The 24,182-nt window shown below is 32.7% G+C and overlaps 5 protein-coding genes across 13 annotated transcripts; 3 read left to right on the top strand and 2 right to left on the bottom strand.

The window, feature by feature from the left end:
* Nucleotides 1-3,678: 3,678 nt before the first annotated feature.
* On the top strand, nt 3,679-4,298 carry LOC117237427 (uncharacterized protein CFAP97D2-like). The gene is made up of 2 exons (XM_033501380.1): nt 3,679-3,872; nt 3,950-4,298. Exons 1-2 carry the CDS (start codon nt 3,795-3,797, stop codon nt 4,172-4,174), a joined length of 303 nt encoding a protein of 100 aa, XP_033357271.1. The 5' UTR covers nt 3,679-3,794; the 3' UTR covers nt 4,175-4,298.
* A 253-nt stretch (nt 4,299-4,551) lies between these two features.
* On the top strand, nt 4,552-10,155 carry LOC117237425 (adenosylhomocysteinase). 2 transcript variants are annotated; one of them, XM_033501377.1, is made up of 7 exons: nt 4,552-4,944; nt 5,083-5,248; nt 6,897-7,093; nt 8,285-8,626; nt 8,853-9,068; nt 9,186-9,412; nt 9,610-10,155. In XM_033501377.1, exons 1-7 carry the CDS (start codon nt 4,567-4,569, stop codon nt 9,905-9,907), a joined length of 1,824 nt encoding a protein of 607 aa, XP_033357268.1. In that variant the 5' UTR covers nt 4,552-4,566; the 3' UTR covers nt 9,908-10,155. The 2 variants fall into 2 exon arrangements, with proteins under 2 accessions (XP_033357268.1, XP_033357267.1); XM_033501376.1 differs by lacking the exons at nt 4,552-4,944; nt 5,083-5,248 and adding an exon at nt 6,261-6,392 and having other exon boundaries at nt 6,903-7,093; nt 9,610-10,085.
* A 457-nt stretch (nt 10,156-10,612) lies between these two features.
* Nucleotides 10,613-16,184, bottom strand: LOC117237423 (GATOR complex protein WDR59). 7 transcript variants are annotated; one of them, XM_033501368.1, is made up of 22 exons: nt 16,044-16,184; nt 15,884-15,969; nt 15,713-15,762; nt 15,466-15,601; nt 15,186-15,399; nt 14,973-15,106; nt 14,726-14,875; nt 14,495-14,654; nt 14,344-14,423; nt 14,200-14,266; nt 13,920-14,128; nt 13,599-13,862; nt 13,379-13,529; nt 13,102-13,295; nt 12,886-13,019; nt 12,589-12,798; nt 12,397-12,523; nt 11,866-11,895; nt 11,727-11,765; nt 11,255-11,415; nt 10,926-11,179; nt 10,613-10,834 (listed from the first exon to the last, which is right to left on the bottom strand). In XM_033501368.1, the coding sequence occupies exons 2-22, from the start codon at nt 15,935-15,937 to the stop codon at nt 10,695-10,697; spliced, it is 2,958 nt and encodes a 985-aa protein (XP_033357259.1). In that variant the 5' UTR covers nt 15,938-15,969; nt 16,044-16,184; the 3' UTR covers nt 10,613-10,694. The 7 variants fall into 7 exon arrangements, with proteins under 7 accessions (XP_033357259.1, XP_033357258.1, XP_033357262.1 ...); XM_033501367.1 differs by lacking the exon at nt 16,044-16,184 and having other exon boundaries at nt 15,884-16,037; XM_033501371.1 differs by lacking the exon at nt 16,044-16,184 and having other exon boundaries at nt 15,495-15,601.
* Nucleotides 16,185-16,253: 69 nt separating this feature from the next.
* On the top strand, nt 16,254-19,715 carry LOC117237426 (repressor of RNA polymerase III transcription MAF1 homolog). Of its 2 annotated transcripts, none has more exons than XM_033501379.1 (5): nt 16,254-17,273; nt 17,370-17,510; nt 17,701-17,982; nt 18,052-18,171; nt 18,247-19,715. In XM_033501379.1, exons 1-5 carry the CDS (start codon nt 17,191-17,193, stop codon nt 18,314-18,316), a joined length of 696 nt encoding a protein of 231 aa, XP_033357270.1. In that variant the 5' UTR covers nt 16,254-17,190; the 3' UTR covers nt 18,317-19,715. The 2 variants fall into 2 exon arrangements, with proteins under 2 accessions (XP_033357270.1, XP_033357269.1); XM_033501378.1 differs by having other exon boundaries at nt 16,267-17,273; nt 17,370-17,519.
* On the bottom strand, nt 19,312-23,428 carry LOC117237424 (ubiquitin carboxyl-terminal hydrolase CYLD). Its single transcript, XM_033501375.1, has 11 exons — nt 22,949-23,428; nt 22,712-22,853; nt 22,417-22,638; nt 21,683-21,858; nt 21,487-21,603; nt 21,203-21,426; nt 20,960-21,132; nt 20,607-20,903; nt 20,422-20,537; nt 20,139-20,355; nt 19,312-20,062 (listed from the first exon to the last, which is right to left on the bottom strand). The coding sequence occupies exons 1-11, from the start codon at nt 23,426-23,428 to the stop codon at nt 19,872-19,874; spliced, it is 2,355 nt and encodes a 784-aa protein (XP_033357266.1). The 3' UTR covers nt 19,312-19,871.
* Nucleotides 23,429-24,182: the final 754 nt, after the last annotated feature.

The following is a 24,182-nucleotide window of genomic DNA, read 5'->3' as shown; positions in this document are numbered from 1 at the left end:
CGTAACAATTGTAGAGTTTTTTTTTATTATTTATTTATTTATTTACATTTTACAATTTGTCCAGTAGGACATTTGGTAAAATATTCTAGCTTAGTGATATAGCAATATAGCATGTGGATGGCTATCCCCAGTGGGATACCATCTTCGAATTTAATTGATTTATTTCTTTAGTGTGGTGAGTGTTTGTATGTTAGGTTACGTCCTTTGTGAGATCTGTTGGGTGTTTCCTTTTTAATCTTCTTTTTATGTTTGATGCGCCGAATTGTAGAGCGTAACACGCTTTTACTTCAGAGGTACAACAGAATTTTAACGATATGCTACGCACAAGTCCCGATCATAACCGCATATCGTCATTTGCTGAGACGTAGGCACCACTCAAATAGATTAAGGAAATTCAATTACATATTTATTTTATGTTACTCGATATTTTATCTTTGTTAGTAAATTTTATTACTATATTAGCCGTGGTCACTTTCTAAATTATTTTCCTCGTTTTTATCCTATTACAATTGCAATCCAATAATTCGACATATTTAATCATTTAGCGCTGCCAGAGTTATCAATATTCTTAATATCAACTAAGATCCTGTCCGATTCAAGAGATATGGAAACTCTAAACTTATTCCACATGTCCATCCTCCACTTTCTAGCAACAGATACAGCAAAAGAATCAACAAACACCGAAACCCCCTAATCACTGGACTACTCGATACGACGGACCAGACTCGCAGGCTGAAGAGGCACTACCCGCTAGATCTAAACGTCAGATTCATTTAATTATCCAAACTAAGCATATGCACTTACTTATAATACTTTAAATTATACCTATCTATAATAGTATTAACTTATTGTAAATAAACAGCCATGTCACTGCGCCACGCCAGAAAAATTACTGAAAATTCTCAACGCGAGAATTGATTGTAATTTCAACAAATAAATAAAAAAAAAAAAAAAAAAAAATCCTCCACTTTCCAAAAGTCTCATCTGTCGCGCGTGAATGAGAAAACAATTGCAAAGAAAGAAAGAAAAAAAAAAGGAAACTACATAAATTTTCCACGTCAGCTGGTAGCATGCTGAAAGCGATTGCTACTGGTTGGCGAGTTAAAGGCAAGGATGAGAAAGGATGGGCGAGGCAAAGATCGTAGTACGAGGATAATATAATATACTGTAGCAGGATCAGTTCGTACAGGGATTGGCTCACTATCCCCCGTAGATATGTGAAATACGTGTCAGGGGTCCCTATTTGGCAGACAGGACTTCGTTGGAACACCGTGTATCCCCTCGAGGGAAGAGATCTTCATCGTTCGTCGAGTGGCAAGAGCTCATCCGTTTGAGAGGATCATTGTCGAGGATCCGCGATTAAGATCAACGACCCTTTGCACGATCCGCGTTGCACAGCCCACGGATACCCATGTATCCGGTCTTTTTTCCTTCTCTTCTTTTTCTTCTCTCTTTTCTTCCTCGCTTCGTGCCGACGCTAGAGACTTCTGTAATATGGTCTTTAACCGAGAAAACGTCTTTTGAGCGAAATAAACTGACGGTTGCTGTACTTTTACCAGGTATTTGTACGTGTGAAGGAGATTGTTTAAATAGTTAGATATTACTGGAATATTTCAGATATTTCCGTTCTTTAAACGACTTTCTTCTTTTGTTCAAAAACGTTTCGTTTTGAGGTTTGAAATAAAAAAAGGAAAAGAGATTTGAAGTTCGTAACAGGTAACAGATGGGTCAATATTTTTATGTTCTGTTTCTCTCCGGTGATTTACAGTTTTAACTTTATTGCCTGCTTTTATGACATCCCTTGCTAGCAGCAGTTTGTTAGAGTTTATTGAGCCAATATTCGGAATTTTCGGTCATGAAGTTGCCTAATAGAAACGAACTATCTGCCTTCTAAAGCTATAAACAAACATCAATTGTTATTTTATCATCCTACCTGATTTTTCCACCAGGTTTGTTTTCTACTTAGGAAAACATAGCTTTTTAGCTATTTAATTTTCGATAGTTATACAGTTGCTTCAACCAGAGTAATCCCTGTACTTCTCCATCGCTTCTCCAGTCAACTTCTCCGTCAAAATCGATTCGGTCCCTTTTCAAATAAAAATTGAAATAAAATTTGTTATTTCTAAAGAATAGTTCCATTTCTAAGGCAATCTCTCGATAAATTATTAAGCTCAACCTGTGATTCCAACTGATTCGCTGTATAATAATACGTATAGCGATCGATGCGACTGTAAACACGCAACTTAAAGAAAAAATGATACAAATCTTCCAGTTAAAGTCGATTCGATGTTGCTTTCGTAGATCCGTTAATTTCATGTTTTTCTATTAAAAAACAACTCTCTCGAAAGTTGATCCGAAAATTTAAAACTAGTCAACATCGTGCAGTAACCGAAATTTTATTTGTCGAAGGAATCCATTGAATTTGCTGAAATTGAATTTGGTTGCGTCGCCTTTCGTCCTCTGACGTCGCGGGGAGTCCTATTCCGTCGCCATGAATGCCAAGCACGGCTAAATTAATTTCACGCTCGCGTTTACGGCGTCGCGACGACACGGAAAAAAACACGGGTCCACCACATCTCCGCCTCCGGTGTAACGCGATTGGTCCAGCGAACCTACCAATCGCAGCTTCCACCAGAGTCTGAGAATTGTACTCGTAGTGGTGATCACGTGTGCGCATACCCACACGTGGTCATATATGTACACGTATGCACATGCACGCAATACGTATACGGGAACTGTGCCTCTTTCAAACTAGAGAAGCAACGAGAAGTTTCTTCTCTTGTAATAACGTTACGATGCTTTTAACTTTGGTATGTACATACATATATTCTTAACAGGGAAATGATTATGAAGATATCGAGACTAAAATACAAAATGAGGACTTCGTAGAATATAAGGTTAGACTATACAAAATATAAATAAAATATGTGAATTCTTTAGGTGTCTTATGCGAAATTGAAGTCTATCGAAAACTCTATTCTTATTATTTTTTCAAAGTAAAAAGATATATCTCGATACAGGCTTTTCGGGATAAACAATTGTATTTCGATTTTACATTTGAGTACTTTGTACTCATGCATTTTGGCTCGACGTTTCATAGATGCCGCAGTCTACCTCTTCAGGCCAGACCTGAAACTAAAAAGTCTTTGACTCGAAACATAAAGAGAGGTGCAAAGTGGTTCGATTTATAGATTATTATGTAATAGAGGGCAGTCGAAAATATTAGTTATATATATCTATCTCTACTGTATTTTAAAAAGTTTGTATGAAAATAATTATACAAAAATAAAAAAAATGAATTAGCTCTTTGAAAGAATTGATTGAATTTATGGATAAGTACTTTGTAGACATTCGAAGAAGTTGACAGAAGTACGATATTCTTTCAATAATTGCATTGGAAACTTTGCGTATTTAAAGTTGTACGATACTATAAGACGACAGTATGGTGGAAATTATGCAAATTTTTCTAAATTAATCATTGTATCGAATATATTAATAAATTGAAAATTCCTTCATCAAATTTATTAAACTTCCTGAAGTGTAGCAATAAAAATGCATCGCCTGGAATTTCGAACAATAATGGTACCAAGTCCGAAATAAACGTAGTATATACTCTATGTTAATAACGAAATCTACAATAATCAAGGTGATTCTCTTCCGTCAAAACCTGGCCCAGTCAATAAGGACACGATCGATATAAGCTGGTCGCGAAAGCGTTGCTAAAGAAACTTGGTAATCGTATCATGTATATCGTGTAAACACTCGGAACGAGTTTGGTGGGTCGAGCAAGCAAGATGTCTTACGAACGAAATAGGAATTCTTCGGCTTCGTCCATGTGGAGACATAAAGCTTACGAACGACATCGTATAAAAGTGAATATTTAATAATTATCGATAATCCGTTGCTCGTTCGATAACGGCAAATATCGCAGCATCTATTGTATTTATAGGTAAAGAAAGCTACGCGAGCAATTGACGTTGATCCACCGCAAACAAGACCTCACGTAGTTTTCAATGCAAAAGGTTTGCAATTGGAACGCGAGAAGCAAGATCGTATCATTAGGGAGAATTTTATCCTTTTGAAGAAACTTCGCGATATTATGCACCGGAAACAATCCACCGAAGAGAGTTACAGATTGAAATGGGACGAAACCAGATGTATCAGAACTCGTTGATGTTGGTTTCATAATTAATCAACACCCTTCCATAGTTTTAGTTTGAAATCGTCTTGCGTATTTTATTTTACGTGAAACAAATTTATTTACACGTTTGTACTTTCACAATAAACAAGTGAACGTGGATCTTGTATTTTATTCGATACCAAACCTATATACTATAAATATCAACGAAAGAAAGGTTAGTTAATTTCATTGTACTGACTGTACTGAAAGAATTGAAATGAAATACAGCGTGATGATATATAAATATCAATAAAAGATTAATTGATTTTATTATACTTATCATTAAAAGAATTAAAATAAAATACGATGTAGTAAGATACAAGTATCAGAGAAAAATTGATCAATGACATAGTATTCATTATTAAAGGAATCGAAACAAGAGTACAATGGAGGAAGGAGAAGGAAGGGAGTATGAAGAAGAAGTGGGTGAGATCGATAAATATCCAACTCCTAAATTATCATCTATCCTCGAAGATACCACAAAAGCGTTAACACAAACAGAAGCAGGAGAGTGTCTTCACACATTAGGAAAATGCGATTCCGGCCTTGGTTATGCTTATCTGGGATTGAACGCATCTAATAAAGGCTTGACAGATATTAGAATCATATCAACGTTTAAATATGTGCTCTACGTGGACGTTTCCGGAAATAGATTAACGACCGAAGCACTTCGTGTTCTTTCGTCGATGAAATATCTCTTGATGCTTCAAGCTGATAGGAATCATGTGTCTTCCGCGGAATTGGATCCTATGTCTTATCTTCAGGTTAATCACGAAACCTTATTAACGATTTTTATCATTTTTACTTTTATCTTTATCTTTATTATCTATCTTTATCTAATTTTAATACTTTTCTAAAATTCTTACATATTTATCAATCCTACTTATTTAATTGTGCTACAGGTTCTTACACTGAATAAGAATAAATTGACAAGCACATCAGGCATTTCTCATAAGCTTTTGCAGTGTTTAGAATTAAATCATAATAATATTGAAGAAGTCACTTTAAATCCGTACGATCTTGAGAAGTTGAACAATCTTGAATTGCGTGGTAATATTCTTACCACAACAAATGGGATCTTTTTTCCAGGATTAATACGATTATATCTCGCAGAAAATCAAATAGAAAAAGTGGAAGGTTTAGAAATATTAGTTAATTTAAGAATTCTACATTTGAGGAGCAACAAAATATCGAATTTGGATGGGTTTGATTCACGTTGTGCCAAACTCAGTTATTTGAATCTACGGAATAACGAGATTACAAAAATTTCGGAGTTAGAAAAATTAAATTGCTTAACAGCATTAGAGACCCTAATTATTTTGGAAAATCCTGTAATAGCCGATAGAGAAGTAGCGGAAGAAGCTGCTTATAGGCACATTGTTTTGGCTATGTTACCTAACCTAACACGTATTGACAAGGATCCAGTACTTTACGACGAAAGGAAAGAGGCTAAAGAATTTCATAGACAAATGCTTCGTGATGGAACAACATTCGCTGATTTAGATTTCGATCTTTTAACCGCAGGATAAAATTAATAACATTTACTCTACGTAATTATGGAAATAAAAATATAAAATGCAAATAAAAATTAACATCATACGATAAATATAATTTAAAGACTCTCATATAAAGTAGATTTCTACATAATCGATTATATTCAGTAGGTAAGACAAATTTTGTTGAGTTGTTGACATTATTTTTTTATCATACTGGTACGAACTTACTGATTAGTATTGTTTTTTAAAAACCACCTTTTTTATTTTACCTTCATTGATAACATATCTCACTTCTTTTATTTTAGACTATGTATTAAATGATCTTAAATGTCAATATACTACTTTATTATCTTCAGTATTATTAATTCACTATTATAATTAATATCATTAATTTCGAAGTGCAAATAAAATATCAAAAACTATAAAATAGAGATAACAATTCTCTTAAAAATGTTTCATTTTTCCTACTTGTTAAAGTTGTGCCGCCAAAACTTTTAAATCCTGCCACGCTACCAGCAAGTAGTGACGGTCTCTAGCGGAGTTTGTTAAAATGAGATTGTTGTACGTTCGTTGCCAGTAGTTCTACCGCAAGTAGCCGGCGAAGACATTTAGTGTTATATATTGTGCGTTGTTCCGTTACTAAATAATTAGCTCTATCTTTTTGTAATAATTGTCTCTGTCAACGAAAATGTCTTCCAAACCTCCATTTAAAGTTGGTAGGTCATGGCTATTAATTTCGGAGTTACGTTAGTCAGACACGTGGTTGCTATTTGAGAAAAAGATTTGTAACCTTCTTCTATAATATTTAAAACATATCACTTCATAATCCGCACATCTATACATAGTAGTCGAACCACAAAAAAAATATTAAAGTAATGTAAAAGAAAAATATATTCAGATATAAATCCCAATTGAAAGTTGTTAAATGATGCAATAGTATGTGGAGATTAATCGATTAAGCACCTTCTGAATTATGTTTCATAAATTGTGTCATAATTTGTCAATATGATAAATTTCGTTCTTTATACGTAAAAATAATGATAAAATAAAACATTAAAAAAAATAGTTGTCTTTATTCCATTTTTCATTGAAACAGAGCAATGAAATATTTTTAAATATATCATAAAACGAAGTTGATTTCAAAATTTTTGAATTGAGCTCAATGATTCATCTATGAACAGTGATCTAAAATTTATAAAATCGATTTCTAACTTTTTTATTTGTAGCCGATTTGTCGTTGGCGGAATGGGGACGGAAAGAAATTACTTTGGCAGAAAATGAAATGCCTGGCCTCATGGCCATCAGGAAGAAATATGGTTCAGAAAAGGTTTTAAAAGGTGCACGAATTGCCGGTTGTTTACATATGACTGTACAAACTGCGGTTCTCATTGAAACTCTGGTTGAACTCGGAGCTGAGGTAAGTTGATACCTTTCTACATCCCGGTCGTTTTCGTTTGATATTCAAAATTCGGTTAAATCGTTGCTATTATTTTCTTTGCCTGAACACTTACATACTAAGGTTTAATTCGATAGTCACAAACTCATCAGTACGATACTTTCTTTAAATTATTGATGAAACGATAATATCCCAGAAAATATTATTATTCAATATAAATTTTTATACACAAAATTAAAAATAAAAATTTTTTTGTTAGTTTAATATATTTATATTTGTACCATTAAAAGCAAATTAAAGATACATCCAATTATAAAATTCATAAAAATCTATTTTGTAAAAAATATAATTATTACAAAATAATTCAAATGAAAAATCATAAAAATAGAAAAATATAGAACGAAGCCTAAGAGAGGAGAATGAAGAAACTAGTACGCGTTTATACGTATGCAGATCGATTTCATCGATCATGACCGTGCGTGTTTCGCAAGATTTACTAACAATTGTATCAGACATCGGGAAACTTTTGAACCATCCTCAAAGATCAGGATTAGGTAAAACGACACGGTTATCTTCGGTCCTTATTATGAAACATTTATATTTATTCAAAATACTTAACAATAAACTTTTACATTTATTCAAAGCTGTGAAAGATAAATATCATAAACTTTTATGATGCAATGAAAACATCATATCTGTGAATGTAATATCATCCCATTGTAAGAAGTTTTCGATTAATCAGCGGTTAGTAATCGGTATCTTCTTATCATTACCATAACTCATTCAAAATTAAAAAAAATATTATTAATATATAATTATATACATAATATATATAAAATTTAAAAAAAATATAATTAAATATATATAATATCTGAACATTCTGTTCTAGTCTCCGACACAATAAAATTACTTGCAAATAGAAAATCTGCAAATATTAATAATGACTTCAACAAAATGGCAAACGTAGAAATATCAGAAGATTATAAAAAAAATAATATCATTTTATATAATAATATAAAACGTAGTGGTTATCTCTGCATACTGTATGGATGCATTGACTCTGCATCAAAAACTTTTCGTACAACCCTGTGCAATGTTTCATATCCTGCTTTACGAATGAAACATGTTACCTTTGGGTTTGATTTCATAGACAATTTTACTCTAGAAACCAAGAAAGATGTTAATGACTCGTTATTGTCATTATATCGATAGGTTCAATGGTCCTCATGTAATATATTTAGCACTCAAGACCATGCAGCAGCAGCCATCGCAAAAACGGGGATTCCCGTGTATGCTTGGAAAGGTGAAACTGATGAAGAATATCTCTGGTGCATAGAACAGACCCTCGTATTTAAGGATGGAAAACCATTAAATCTGATCCTCGACGATGGCGGTGATCTGACCAACTTAGTGCACACCAAATTCCCGGAATATTTAAAAGAGTGCCGAGGTCTTTCCGAGGAAACCACAACCGGGGTTCACAATCTGTATCGCATGATGAAAGAAGGCATTCTGAAAGTTCCTGCCATAAATGTAAACGATTCAGTAACGAAGGTTCGTCACATAGTGTTTGAGAAACAAAAAAAATATTTTTGTCCTAAAGAGAAAAAAACTGTTAGATTACTGCTAAGTAAAGTACTTATCATAAGTAAAAAATATATAAGTCTCCGCAGCAATCTTGTAAATTATTTTATGATCGTCCACTTGTCTCATCTTTCTGTTACTCTGCTAATAATTAAATTTTAAGTCCCATGTAAAATAATTTTCTTCTGTTGAATAGAGTAAATTCGACAATCTTTATGGGTGTAGAGAATCATTAATCGATGGTATCAAACGAGCAACAGATATCATGATTGCTGGAAAGGTCTGTGTGGTTGCTGGATATGGAGACGTCGGAAAAGGTTGCGCACAAAGTCTCAGAGCACTTGGAGGACGTGTGATAATCACGGAAATCGATCCCATTAATGCGTTACAAGCTGCCATGGAAGGATACGAGGTGATTGCTGAAACATTAAATCAAAGATCATATACTCGAAGTGTATTGAAACCAATACTGATCAAAAATTGCAATGGAAGTAAATTATGATTGGTGAATTTCTAAATTACTCTCCAGGTAACAACAATGGAAGAAGTCTCAACCAAAGGACAGATTTATGTTACTACCACCGGTTGCAAAGACATCATAATGGGCGACCATTTTGTAAATATGCCAGAGGATGCTATAGTCTGTAATATTGGTCACTTCGATTGCGAGATTGACGTTGCATGGCTTGAGAAAAACGCTGTTGAAAAAGTCAACATTAAACCACAAGTAGACAGATATCAACTAAAGAACGGCAGGTGAATTAATAGTTCAATTTTGAAAAAAATATTTCTATATCGGAAAAACAAACATTAAATCGTGTAAAATTATTTGAGCAGAAAGTTAAACACATATTTTAGATATGTTCTAATTAAGTTTATACAATGTAAACTTGAATAAATTTTTGACCGGTTCCACGATACTTCCGATTCAAATTCCGATTCTTCCTTTTCAGACATATTATCCTCCTTGCGCAAGGTCGGTTGGTTAATCTTGGATGTGCCACAGGACATTCCAGTTTCGTGATGAGCAATTCGTTCACAAATCAGGTATTGGCACAAATAGAGTTGTGGACCAAATCTGAGTCCTATCCGGTCGGAGTTCACATGTTGCCGAAAAAATTGGACGAAGAAGTCGCCGCATTGCATTTAAATCACCTTGGAGTAAAGTTGACCAGATTGACAGAGGAACAAGCGAAATATCTTGGTGTACCTAAAGAAGGACCTTACAAAGCTGACTATTATCGATACTAGTTATTATTTAAATTCAGAGGCTCTCATGTACTTTTTTTGGACCATATGACGGATACAACTGGATTGTCAACCATTGATCTTTATAGTTGTTCATTTATTAATTTTAGTCTCAATATCGAGTGTTTTGTTATCTAGAAAAGTTATAACGAAAAATCACCGAAACAGGATTGTGTGTTTTGTATTGTATTGTTATAATCTGTGAACTTTATTGGGGATAATTATCGCTTTTAAATAAAAATATCTTGTTCAACAAGTTCCATATAAATGGCAGAGAAAAAGATTTCCCCGCCTCCATTAGAAGTTAGTTCTTTGACAAAGGTAACGATATCTGATATAAAAGATTAAAATGTTATCTAAAATATGGGACAATTTATATTGCCAGTTAGCGAGATGGTCGTGCTTAATTTCTGGCGTGATTTATAGTTTCCTTAAACGAAGAGAATATGCCGCGTTGGAAAAAGTGCTACGAGAAAAAGAAGCAGAGAAATTTGCTAGAGAAATCTTTCTTGCTCGTGAAAAGATTCGTCTAAATACTGGTATACTTTAATGTTTCTCAGTGCATCTATGAATACATTTTGTGAACATTCTATTTTTTTACAGATGAGATAAAAGAATTAGAACAAATATTTCTTGAGATGAGTTCATCTAATGAAGAAATTAATTTAGTGAACAATAACAATAGAGATGCATAAAAATTGCAAAAGATCTTAAAAAAACATATTTATTATCTTCTCGTAACATTTCTATATATCTTCACGATTATGTACAATTCCTTCCTATCTTTTACTTATAACTTTAAGAGGGCAGAACTTTCCTGCAAACAATAACATCCACAGCCTGTGGGGCATAATGTTTGGTTAGTGAACCACGTTGCCAAATGTTGCGTGTGTCCCCCATGTCCACAAAATATACAGAAATTGCTTGGACCTAAATATAAAAAAAAGAGATAATTATAAATTATTTTATTATACACTTTATAATTTAATAAAAAAATTGCACTGCATTAAATTAACTTTACCTCTAACAGAGATATGACAAATTACACATTCCAATGCTAATCGTTTACAACTTATACATTGAGGTCCTCTGCTAACTTTACCACACAATTGACATTCACTCTGAAACTCGACGCCTTTGTGCGTGTCCAGCGGAGTTGTGCTTACATGCTTCAATACTTGTGCACGTGCATCTAATAACCGCCACCTATGTAGCACTTCAGCATATGCTTTTTTATAACCATCGTAGAGAGCAGTATATTTTTCATCAAGCAACCTGTATGATCAATGCTTTGGCTTAATTCCTAACAAAATTGAACAATTCTACATTAAAGTCCTTAAAATTACGTACCTAATATTTTTCACGGAATCCCCGAATGTGTCTTGAATTAATTTTAAATCGTCAAGCGAATCGGACCACGAGTTAGATCGATGTTGCTTTAAATTTTGAAAGTTCCATCCCTCTAATGTGGTATCGGCTAGATGAATCGTATGATATGGAGAACCACCAGGCTAAAAAATGTATCGAATGATGTATAAAATTACAAGCCTATTTATAAACATTACGCGAACAATATGAAAACACAATATACACAAATGATATGTAGAAAAGGCATAATGTCTATGATCAGTTCTGCACAAAGATGTTTGTCTTCTGTGTGAAATTTCTAGGTATTATCACAACAAAACAGTACATCACATATAATTAATTACTACTAACATGTACGATTATTTTATGGATATTAATATTAATCATAATGTAAAACAGTTATTAGATGCAAGGTCAAAAAGTTTGGCATTTGAAATATTAAGCAGGGCCAAACCTGCATGCTTTGTGGCACCATGACACTTCCACTCCGATGCTGTAAGGCAGTAACAAATATCACCATGATAAAAGAACCCTAAGAACCAGTACATTTCAAACACGTACAAACTTAAAAAACTCCAAAAACCATGCCTTACCTTTAACCACCATTTTCCTGTAGAAAGCCTCTATAACAAAGATAACATAATATCAATCATTTGGTAATTTTTAAAAAATATATTAGAAAAGAAAAATACTGAAATAAAATACCAATGTATTACGTCGGTATAGCATGACTCATTTAAATTCCGGATTATTCCAATTTTGGAAATTTATTATGTTAGAGAGAAATTTATAATTATGACACATACAATACCGTCGTATCGTACGACATTCATACATTTAAATCATATTTAAACATGCATCGAAAAAAAAGAAATGTGTGCTGAGTATGAAACATGTGATATACTGTAGATTGAGAAGTCAGCATTAAAACATGAATACAATAGATGATTATGTTCGAAGAGTATCCCCAAGTACTGAAATGTTCAGTATGTTTGTGAACAGAAGACAAAATATGATCAAGACATGTAATGTAGCAACTATCAATGATGCTATAAAAATTGTGCTTGTGCCAGGCCATGCTAAAACATTTTAATATCTACAAAAAATAAATACAACGTACTTACACTAACGTTAATGGACTTGCTACTTAGCCGTGTCTGAGCAACGTCCGGATTTTCCAAACGATAACTAAATGCACAACTCAGCATACCTGCCATTTGAATGTCTGATTGATTGGCATAATGCTGTATTCTAAAGTAGAGACGGATTGTTGTAAAATAATTTGTTTTTATTGTAAGTAGTAATCCATTACTTACAAGGAATGAATTAAATTTTGACCAAAAGGATGTAAAGGCCATGGAGCATCAATCTCAGGTGACTGACAAGAATTTTGTCCTATATTTGAAACTGGTTGTGATATTACAAGAGCGGCTAAACACCATGCCTGAACCAAATCAGGACGTTCCAATGATGCAGCTACATTTGCATTGTATTGACACATTGCTGGGATATCTGTGATATTGATACTAGATATAAAATAAAATTAAGAAATTATTTTCTGAAAATCGATGAATGTCTCTGAAAATTGTATCGCAATTATATATTGTACTCACACATATTTTTCTGCTAGTTCTTTGTTGACGAAAAACAATGAAGAAGCATCATATATCATTACCATAAAATGATAGTTTTTACAACATGATCTATGAGTCATTCTATTTGTATTATGCAATCCCCGATTCATTTTCTATTAATTTGAAATATTTAATGAGGTTCTTACAAGTATTTCATATTATGAACATTCTCACAAAAAATTTTATTATACATACTCGATCTTGAAAATAAAAAGAACTTATAGGAATATTATCATTTGACTGTACATAAGAATTTGGATACATATGCATAAAATGTTCTCCATTGCCTATTCCGTTTCCTAATGCAGAAAGTGCTCTGGGTGTTGTACACTCTGGTTTCATGGACGACCTTCTCGTATATGAAGCACGACCAAAACATACGAGTATACCTATATACAAATAGAGACAATGAATGAAGCTTCTATTATGTACAGTATTTTGTTACCATTTCTTATTATTTTTTTATACATACCCACGCAACAAAATTTAGCACCAGATGTTCTAGGAAAGGGTATGTAAGCATCTTGATAATTTGTATACATGTTAGAAGAGTTTAAGAAATTCGCATTGTCTTGAATGTCGTATCCTAAGTGACTACTTTCGTTCTCATCCTTTTTACATGTCTATAGAAATAAGAAAAACGCTAGATATTATAAAAGATGGACGTAATCTGAGAAATATATTTCTTTTACTTGCTCCAATGTTGTAATTAATTGTCTAAGACAAGGTTCTAGACATGATCTGTTTTTTTTAACGCGTTGCTGAGCAGTTTGCTTTAAAACTTTCAACAACTTTGCCAATGTTGTATTGTCGATCGTTGTTCCATGACAGAATTGAAATGTAGGTTGCGCACTATATGGATAGTTCGCAGGGAAATTTACTTTTAATATCACATTGTAACTTTTATTGGATGCTGTTACAGTACAACTACGTTCCACAGCATCCATGGTATTGACCTGCAAAGATAAACATATATACTATATGCATTTCTATTTTACGTTTATATGTATCACCTCTATGTTTGGTATGTTCATATTTATTAAAGAAAATTCTTGTTGCAAAGTTTTTGGTTGTGTAGGAGACGATATTTCTTTATTACTTTCAATATATGCATCTGTTTCAGAATTCAATATAGGTTCATCAACTTTTGTTGTTATACAATTCATTTCATGATCAGTTTGAGCGTCATTAAGTTGTAGCTGTTGAACGGATTGTAATGTTCCTATATTAATGGCAACTATATTAGTTGAATGAAAGAAGTGCATTATATTTATAAATAAGACTGAAACATACTTAAACTATTATCTTCAGGATACTGAGTATAAATAGATGAACCATCATCTATCCCATGTCCACATAACTAGAATAGAATTATATGTTATATTTTTTATAAATAAAAATTTTAACCTTTGCACATATATATATAGAAGTACCCACTTTCTTTAAAAATGGATCAATTTTATATATCCTCAAACATTGATCCTTTGACCAAGTAATTAATTCAAAATCACTATTTTCTGCAAATCATAAATATATTTTATGATATTTTATTCCTTTTTATTTGAAAATTTATATACATAATACATACCCAATTTTTGATGTCTCCATTGAAATTCAAGAACAACATCAGTATGTCCTACAAAAGTATAAATAGGAGCACTGAGGTCTGTTGTATTCCATAATAACAAACTATTCTCTCCTCGTCGTAACTGCGGTACTACTATTGTTACCAGTCCTTCACCAAATGGCTATGGATAACTTATTGTTAGTTTTTATAGATAGAAATAAATTTAGATTCTCGATATATCTATATCTTTACCGTGTATCTCGCTCTCCATACGGGTGAGTTTGTTGTTAAAATGCTCTCAGCTCTTCGTGGATTACTGATATCAAAAATTTTCACTGTACAATCTTGACTAGATGTTGCCAATTGATTTTGTTGAAATGGACACCAATCTAAACCATGTATCTAAAATAACTTTTATAAGTATGTCATTGAACTTTACTAAAGTGACATTATTAGATATTATTATAGTGAATAGAGCTATTATGAAATCAGGCTGTACTTTTGTTAGATGAGCAGCTATGTACTGCATAGGACTATTTCCTTTTCTTTGATCCCATATTTTAATATCTCCATCATGAGCTGTAGCCAACATGTTGGGAGAAAGAGTGTTCCATCTTACTTGAGAAGAACCAGCTATAACACATTCAATTATATGTCTCTTTAAATGTTTGCAAATTATTTCACAATGGGTCACAATAATCTCTATATTTACCAACTGCAGATAATGATAAACAAGGCTTCCTTTGATCTCTTATGTCCCAAATATGTATAAATGTATCAATACTACAGGAAGCAATGATATCTGGTTCTTTGGGATGCCAGTTTAGGTCACTCACAACTCTTGTATGTGCTTTTAGACTATTTGTTGTTTGTAAGTCATAATTACCAGTTCCAGTAAGAGACAGTATTTCGATACGCGTATTGCTCTAAAATTTAAATACAATTAGGTATATCTACAATATTATTTACAACATATAGATTTAGTTTCTAACCGATACAGCGCATAGATGACAATTTATACTTGTGGGGTTCCATTCTGCAGAGCCAACTTCATATTTACTTTGTCTTTGAAATTTTTTTAATACGTCAGCACTCTCGTCAAGGTATTTTATCGCGAAACATCTACGTCTAAAAATATATAATAGAAAAAGATCGCAAAAAATTAGAAAACATAAAAGTTATAGGAAATTACATACTAAATATATATAAAAATAAAAACTTCATTTTTTGTTTACTTACCCGGCAAGTAATACATAATTACCCGTTGCATCCACGGCCATAGTATTAGCCTATATACATAAAACAAAAATAATTCTACAATAAAAAACAATTGTATATCATAGTATTTAAAATTGAAATACACGTTGTTTGTAATAATAACATATATTTTCATGTAATAAGATAACCTACCTGTAAATCACGGTGTTCCGTAACGACATAGTCGCTGCCCCAACGTTTTGACATTTTACCAATAAATTCGAATTCCTGTCAGCATTCTGCAAGGTTAGAAATAAACCGAATATACGCGGACTGGAATTGAATCGTACACAGTATACGCAATCGTACATACAATCAAAGCTAGTATATGATTCGTTGCATCGCGTCCTAACCCACACATCTTTATCGGTGGGTTTCGATTGGCTGAACAAAATTCATGTACATATCCCTGCTAAAAAACAAATGTGGGCAAGGGGTAAAGCGAGAGGAAGCAATGTAAAAAGAGTAAAAGAGAGGAAAAGAGAATTAGAGAAAGAGAGAAAAGTTCAAGACGCTTCGCTGTGCTATTTCTGTCACGTAGAACGCATATATTCGTTGCATATAGGTGTACTAATATCGGGACGCAAATAATTGATAAACGGTGCGAAACAGGAACAAAAAAGAGTAGAAGTTTGACGATCCTTGATTATTGCATCGGAATTATATCAAATCTACGGTGGTTTTGTTTGACAGTGACCGTGATAATTCAAGTGATAGTGACAACAATGTCCGTAATTATGGATTGTTTTCGTCAGTAGCGGATGTGTAAAAGTTTTCTTAGTCACTTTGTTTAGCTGACTTCTAATAAACGAGTCTGATTCCTTGTTTTCTCATAATTCTTGTGGCACATTCGCCAGCGACTTTCAGTTTAGCGCGAGTTTTCGACCCTAAAAAAAAAGAAAAAAAAAAGAAGAACGGCGTCTTTTGTTTCTCAAGGGTAGTCTCGCCGTCTTGTCTGTTCTATACGCCGTTTTCCCTCTCTTTAGCTTGCACGTCACTCGCACCAGCGACAAGAAAGCAACGCTGGTCATAGCTGAAGTTTAATCTGAGAACCGATTGCTGAAATCGGACTGCGTACAGACGGTAAATTCGTCTCGATATCTTTAATTAGAGATCTGTGATGTACAAGCTCGGCGTCGCGGGAAAAATCATTACGTCCACGATTAATTTCGTACACTCGAAGAGGAAAGGAATTTTCATATATATAAGAAAGATGTACAAAGACTCAATAAGTCTTCGATGTCCGAGAAGTTTTCTAAATTTTCGATTATATTGAACACCTTGACCGTCCGACTGAGAAACGAGGTCAAGTTTAGTCGAAAAACACATTAAAGGTCATCAGCTCCTATGTAATGGAGCATTAATGACAGGAGTGTTACACTAAGAGATGCACAAAGGATATTCAGTACAGAGAGGCTGTTCTTACACAACGTAAAAGGAAACTGCTGCTTGTCGACAAGATGAAATTGCTGGAAAGTACACGTTTCGAAGCTATAAACAGTGCCTTGTCCATCAAGACTGGAGACAGCAAAATAATAGGCAGGTAAGACAATTGGAAAGATATTTAGTGGAAATATACTATTCTTAATAAATAATATTAAAATAAATAATATTAAACATTATCTCTCTTGTTCCACAGAATAGAGAGTTACTCTTGCAAAATGGCTGGAAATGATAAACAGTTGTATAAACGTTTCAATGCAGAGCAAGGTTTTACTCCACATGATCTTCAAGCTTTATCACCACCACAAACATCTTTAGGAACATCACCTGCTCAAGGGTACTTTAGGTATTAAAAATTGTAGATGAGAGATGTAATGAAATAATAAATTTAGAAATCTGAACATTATCCTTTTAAATAATAAAAATCATAAAAATCTACAATACCTTATAAAAGAATATCTGTTTATTTTTTGACAGCATCTGTTACCTGTAGAGTGATTTAACGCTTCTCCATATTTTTGCTCCAGCCGCAGTGTTTCTGGTGATGAAGATGGTCCACTATGTGATACAATCAGTAGAAAAACATTATTCTATTTGATTGCCACCTTGAATTCAGCTTTCCATCCAGATTATGATTTTTCTGATGCTAAGAGTCATGAATTCAGTAAAGAACCAAGCTTGCAATGGGTCATGAATGCTGTAGATAGTAATTTGAGTGCAACCGCGGTTGATCATTATCGTACTCTTCGAACGGCACTTTGGGCTGCCATTGATCATGAAATATCTTTAAATGAATGTGATATTTATAGGTAAATATCTAGAATTTCATGAAAAAAAGGTGTATACTAAATAAGGTTAAGAATACGATAATATTTTAGTTACAATCCAGATTTTGCATCTGATCCATTTGGAGAAGATGGCTGCTTGTGGTCTTTTAATTATTTCTTCTATAATAAGAAATTAAAACGCATTGTGTTTTTCCCATGCAGAGCAATAAAGTGAGTATAATCATTCTTTAGTTCAACTATTGTTTACTTATATTCTCTATCATTTTTTTAAATGTGTATTTACAGTCCTCTCTACGTGTTAGATTCTGGTGTTGGCAGTGATTTTGCCATGGATGAAGATGAAGACAGATACTAAATTCATAATACATGTTTACAAACTTCATCACTATCTTTATTTGTTCTGCCATACAGAGGCATGAATGAACATTAAATTTCACCTATTATAGTAGTGTTACGTTTAACTAACCGCTACTATCCCCACCAGTTCTTAGAACTTGTTCCCCGAAACTTCTGACGGTACACAATTAAAATAAATAAACGTGTCAGACATCCCTCTTGCATTCAACGGAATACTTAGAATTTTCTAGAATTATACCTCTCTTGAAAACCGATTAGATATGATCCCGAGCCGCGGTTAATTAACGTGGCACTACTGTACGTAACTTATTATGTACAGTGATACATTTCAAGTGTTACAATTATTTCGTTTATTTTCACTTACAGTGATGTTTATTTTTAACAGAAAATTTAATTAATTTACTTTTCCGTTTCTTTTTTGTGTACGATATTAAAGCGTAATTGTAGTCAACAAAGAATCAAACAGAAGAACAATACTGTACGATCTTGAAATTATGTTGTTTTCCTTATAAATTTATAACTTTCATATATACGTTTACTATCCAAGATATTTTAAACATATAAATCTGCTATATAGTAATCGAATCTTGATAAATCTAAGAATTAGATTTTATTTTTATGTGAAATGTTCAAAATATCAAAATAGATCTTTATTATCAACAATTATTAAAAAAGAAATCTATATAACAAAGCAACAAACTTAGTGGATTCTAAATTATTGTTGTGCTATGTTGCTCTATTAGAGCCCCTTAGAATTATTATGATAGTAACAATAGGAAAATTAAAACAAATCTAATTTGATATTATAAAACGCGAGTATAAAATTATGAGAGCAACAATAGATTTAAAAGTGCAACGTTAACTTTTGAATCCTAGTCATTATATTTTTAAGTTACGAAATATTTGTTAGCTGTTTGTGCTCTTTGCTATGAAAATCAGTCATCTGATGCTTCTTAATGTCTTTGATAAGCTTTTCATATAAAATTGTTTATGTTTCGTATATTACTTTTGATAAATATACACGATTCTAATGTATGTATTGATATATAAATACTCAGTTTTGTGCACTATAAAGATTTCAATTCAATATTTTGAATTCATTCTAAATAAACTGATTAGATCGTGCAATATGTATAAACTTTACAATACTTAGTAGATTTTACTGTAACTTTTGTGTAGAGTGGAAAATTTAATTTTATGTCACTCAAATATATATATATATGTATACATATATCTCGAGAATTTAAAAAATAACATTATACTGGAGTTACTAGTTTTTGATTCAAAACAGTGATTATCTGGTAATTTGTATAATGTATGTGTATAACCTTAGTTCCCTTAAGACTACATGTTTGTCTGTCAACATTTGAATAAACTTTATGAGCTGACACAATTCAGCCATGCATTGATATTTTCTTTACCTCTTGTGTTTAGTAGTATAAAGTCTTTATCACATACATGAAATAAATAAAGCAACAAGCACAAACATTATGCCTATTTTCATTGAATAGTAACTGTAAACCTAACTTACCTAAATTATCAGGCAATTTAACTTATTTGTACATCATAACATCAGGAGATTGATACATGCACATATATGCATCGCATAACAGTCGTTTTGCATGTTCCGGTAGATGACGATCGTCTGTCAATTCAGTTAGGTAATTTCCACCTTCTTCGCTTAACCAATATGGAAAATCTGGACATGGAACCATTTCCGGTATATTGTAACCGTTTTGTTCCCCTAAAGAAATAAGAGAAAATTTATCAGTCAGCAATAAAGATACAGTATATGAGCTTATAAAACATAATTGAAACACCTTTCCTATCAGCCATAGAATCAAAAAAGCACCAAGGTGCTTCTGAACCAGAACCACATTTTACAAAACACACATAGTGGGAGGTTTCAATGCAAACTACAGCCGATAATTCTAAATATAATCGTGGGATCAGACAATGTTCTTGTAAAATAGCGAACTCCATTGGTACTATAAGCTTCTTTGGTTCATGATTTGTCCTTCGTTCATGTCGATGCACCTAAACAAATTTTTTAAAACTTCTGTATTAGAAGTTCAGTTTTTTCTACCTGCTTATTCATTTTACCTTTTCTAAACATTGCAAACAGAAAGCAATGCTTTCAAGTCCAACGCCACATTGTCCATAGCACTCTTTACATTCGTATTCCGCTAGCTTTCCACAAACGGTACATTGCCTTGGAGCTACAAGTGAAAAATTGGACATGATTGACAAACAATATTTTTATGTTACAGCATAATAATAATGCTTACAATCCTCGATTATATCCGTTACATCAAGTAATAATGTAGGTTGAATTTTCTGGTACATCTTGAATGACTTTCCAAACCGTGGCATTTGTATAATAAGACACGAAGGAACTTCTTTTAATCTTATATTACTCGTAAGAAAACTCTGTTCTAATAGTTGCTGAACAGTTGGAAGATTTAAGTGATCATCTTTTTCGACAAAAAGTTGGTAATGATACGCGTCTTGACCAGAGCTTAATTTAAGAAACGGTTCAGCATTCAGAATTTGAGCAACCAGGGATGTTAAAAATTCCTCAGGATCTGAAAAATTTAAACAATTTTATTTATTAAAATATTATTCATCTATGATCAAATACCTTTTTCTTCACTAGTAAGCCCGGTCACAGACGATAATTTTTCAAGTAAAGTCCGGAGCTTCATCACTCGATCTGCCCTTACAAACATATTTTTCCTAAGTGGATTTACAATTTCTTCGCGTAGTACCCTTTGTACTTCTTCGTACTGTGGACAATCTTTTTCATTTGGTGGTCTAAAAAGCAATATATTATGTATGACATCATTTTAATTTGAAAAAATGAAAATGAAATCAGATTCGATACCTAAATAAAAGATTATCAAAAACGCTAGTAAATGTGAACATGCTGAAAAGAGTAGCATCCAAGTAGCACGAATTGTGATGACCTTGAATTCCTCGATATTTTCCACAAATACTTTCCAAATTTCCTTTTACGGAAATAGGTCGTACCATACCAACAATAACAGAGCTTTCCATATTTCCGAAATTATCCGTACTTATCGATGTTGTTGGATCATCAATTTTTGCCTATATAAATATATTTCGTTACACGACTGCAAAAAGAGTATACAAAGTGGTAATACTTACTATGGTATCATATCGTGAACATTGGTCAAGATCCGTGAAAACAGCTCTGTGAGGTCGACAATGGAAATATCTTACATCTTTATATGTTCCGTCAGTACCACATGGGTGATTATCATCCTAAAAATAAAACAATTATATTTTCTTTTTAATTTTTTTGAAAGTTCCTTTTTATTGTTAGTTTTTATGTTATATGTACCAATTCTACAGCTGCCATCAATTTACCAGGAGTAATACCAGGGGGAGTTCCGATCCAACGAATAATTCCATAGTGTACATCAGAATCTAACAGTACTTTCACATTTGAACCCACAATTAAATCTAAATTTTCTGTTCGTCCACATTTTTTATTTTCATTCTTTTCAGGTGTATTACCTGTTATAATAATAAAAATATATACTCATGTATTGAAATCAAAATAAAAACATTAGCATTAATAGCATTTCATAGAAAAGCTCAATTGTACTGAAATTGTGTATTGAAATTAAGGAAAAAAAGAGATGGAATGTAATTTAACATGCTAAATAAATATGAAATATGGAATGCTAGTGAAGTGAAGAATGTCTACTATTCCTTACTACAACCCAATGAACTTGAACGTCCAAGTGTCCCTTCAATATCACTATACACATTTGATTCAATATCACTACTCCATTTATGTTCTAATACAAAGAGGGGGATATTTTGCAAAGCAGCAGCCATTTTATAATAAAATTATGAGAAGTTTACAACACTAAAAAGCTTGCCGATAGTACAGAGTGAGACTAAGATTCTGGTTATTTTTAACCATCTGAGTTATTTTTAACTCCCTCTACTACATGTGGTAGGTAAAGGCAAGTATACTATGCAGAATTTTTAGAAAAGTTAGCAAACTATTCTACTAAGCAATAAACTGAGAAAACTTAAAATCTATTTTTATATTTTTGTAATTACCATGGGTGGTGGTGTTCTTAGTTACACTGCTGTCATTTTCATGTGTTGTTGATTTTATTGATTGATGATATTCTTTTGACAGAGATCTTTGGTTTCTATTATTATTTTTATTATCATCATATAGAGTGAATCTTTCTAATAAGACAGGTGGTATTGTATCCAATACAGATTTTTTCTTATCATTTGTATAATTATTGCCTGTTTCAATCTTTATACAAGAATCTGAAATAAAATATTCAATTAATGAATTAAAATTCTATAAAAATTGAAAGATATAGAATATTTATCTTTGTACTTTTATCTGGTTTTGCAAGACCTGTAGGACCTCCAGGTTTTATTGGGAAAATATTACTTAGTGTAGCAAATCTTCCTTCAGAGTGAGTAGAAACAAAATATTCGTTGCTTACTAAAGCAGTCTTAGATAGTTGGTCGCCATCCTACAAATATATTGTCATATAGGTATATTCATATTCATTTAGTAAAAAATATTAAGGGTATAAACGACAATACACAAAATATTTCATGGAATTACCAACAAATCAAGGCCAAAATAATATCCTTGCCCAAGCTGTGGCACAGGTCCAATATACTTAATAATAGCCAAAAATTTGGTACATCCCGAGGGATCAGCACAATACCAAACAGTGTCATTTATTTCTAGGTTCATAAGTTCTTCACATAAGTGTTTGTAATTTGCCAAGCGAACCCTCTCTTGAGGGACTGACACAGCAGGTAGAAATTTCCATACTTCTGGTGTAACAGAAATCAGATCAAATTTGTGGCATCGCCATTCAGTGCCACGCCAAATTTCGGATCCTGTCGTATCAATCACGCGTACTTTGAGTGCGCTATCTCCTAAATCTTCGACAGCTTCGACCAGCATGCCGAGACGTAATGTATTGACATTTTTGTCACATTCACTGGACATACGCATGAGAATGGTATTTTGCTTGGCGACAAAATACTGTGAGATCTGTCGGTCTTCTTTATTACTGGAATTCCGCTTTTCCATGATTAATCGTAGACGATCATCATAATAAAATAATTTATTAACCACATGTGCGGAACACGCGGATAAAGAGAAACGTTTATCTCTGTCACTGTACAGTTTTTGTTTTATATCAAATTAGATAAGTATAGAAGGAAATGTAGAGAAATAGAAACTCTACATCCATGTTACTTAGTGTATTATTAAGATTTGAGAGTATCCAGTAAAATTATTTAAAGAAATATTGTTTAGAGTATGAACGAATACCTACGAATGACAATCAAATTCAAGCAGAAGAATGCACTTTGACTGTCAATCTATGTAGGGTATTTAATAGTGAGAAGATGGGTTGCATTGTTGGTAATCACTAGTCGGAAATTTTAAGCTGTGTTCTCATTCATCACATTGGATTGAGCTTTATTTTAGAGGTCCAAAAATTATAGACTCTTTTTTATTTACGATCTTATAGTTTTCAACATGTAAAATCTGAAAACACAAATTTTAAATTGCAGAGTTTACTGGTTGAAATGTAATGATCATATAAAACTGAGCATTTTTAGGGTATTTTACACTTTGGCGCCATATTGGCTTCTACCCATTCTTCCTCCAATGACTGGACTATACAGATGACATCTGATTGGTCGCACAGATAAAGTTATATGCTCTTGATTTCCGCTTACCTTATTAAAAAATGTAATGTCTTCGAATCGCTCCCATCAACAATCCTATCAAATTAATGTTGTTATAATCATAAGCAAATAAATAGATCATAAAAACA

Source organism: Bombus vosnesenskii, unplaced genomic scaffold, assembly GCF_011952255.1.
Source record: "Bombus vosnesenskii isolate JDL3184/JDL3185 unplaced genomic scaffold, Bvos_JDL3184-5_v1.1 scf7180000013370, whole genome shotgun sequence".
Classification (NCBI taxonomy): domain Eukaryota; kingdom Metazoa; phylum Arthropoda; class Insecta; order Hymenoptera; family Apidae; genus Bombus; species Bombus vosnesenskii.
Note: the sequence above shows the minus strand (reverse complement) of the source record. Positions and strands in the feature narration are given on the sequence as shown.

Bases quoted from the DNA above. Each gene is read 5' to 3' on its own strand.
- LOC117237427 (XM_033501380.1), top strand. From the start codon at position 3,795: ATGTCTTACGAACGAAATAGGAATTCTTCGGCTTCGTCCATGTGGAGA. The intron at 3,873-3,949 runs GTGAATATTTAA...TTGTATTTATAG, and splicing joins ACGAACGACATCGTATAAAA to GTAAAGAAAGCTACGCGAGC.
- LOC117237425 (XM_033501377.1), top strand. From the start codon at position 4,567: ATGGAGGAAGGAGAAGGAAGGGAGTATGAAGAAGAAGTGGGTGAGATC. The intron at 4,945-5,082 runs GTTAATCACGAA...ATTGTGCTACAG, and splicing joins ATCCTATGTCTTATCTTCAG to GTTCTTACACTGAATAAGAA. The intron at 5,249-6,896 runs CAAATGGGATCT...TAACTTTTTTAT, and splicing joins TGGTAATATTCTTACCACAA to TTGTAGCCGATTTGTCGTTG.
- LOC117237423 (XM_033501368.1), bottom strand. From the start codon at position 15,937: ATGTCAAAACGTTGGGGCAGCGACTATGTCGTTACGGAACACCGTGAT. The intron at 13,530-13,598 runs GTAAAAGAAATA...TTATTTCTATAG, and splicing joins TAATTACAACATTGGAGCAA to ACATGTAAAAAGGATGAGAA. The intron at 11,180-11,254 runs GTACGTAATTTT...TTGATCATACAG, and splicing joins GATTCCGTGAAAAATATTAG to GTTGCTTGATGAAAAATATA.
- LOC117237426 (XM_033501378.1), top strand. From the start codon at position 17,191: ATGAAATTGCTGGAAAGTACACGTTTCGAAGCTATAAACAGTGCCTTG. The intron at 17,520-17,700 runs GTATTAAAAATT...TTTTTGCTCCAG, and splicing joins CCTGCTCAAGGGTACTTTAG to CCGCAGTGTTTCTGGTGATG. The intron at 17,983-18,051 runs GTAAATATCTAG...ATAATATTTTAG, and splicing joins AATGAATGTGATATTTATAG to TTACAATCCAGATTTTGCAT.
- LOC117237424 (XM_033501375.1), bottom strand. From the start codon at position 23,428: ATGGAAAAGCGGAATTCCAGTAATAAAGAAGACCGACAGATCTCACAG. The intron at 21,859-22,416 runs GTAATTACAAAA...TTATTATAACAG, and splicing joins TAAGAACACCACCACCCATG to GTAATACACCTGAAAAGAAT. The intron at 21,427-21,486 runs GTAAGTATTACC...ATATTTATATAG, and splicing joins GTTCACGATATGATACCATA to GCAAAAATTGATGATCCAAC.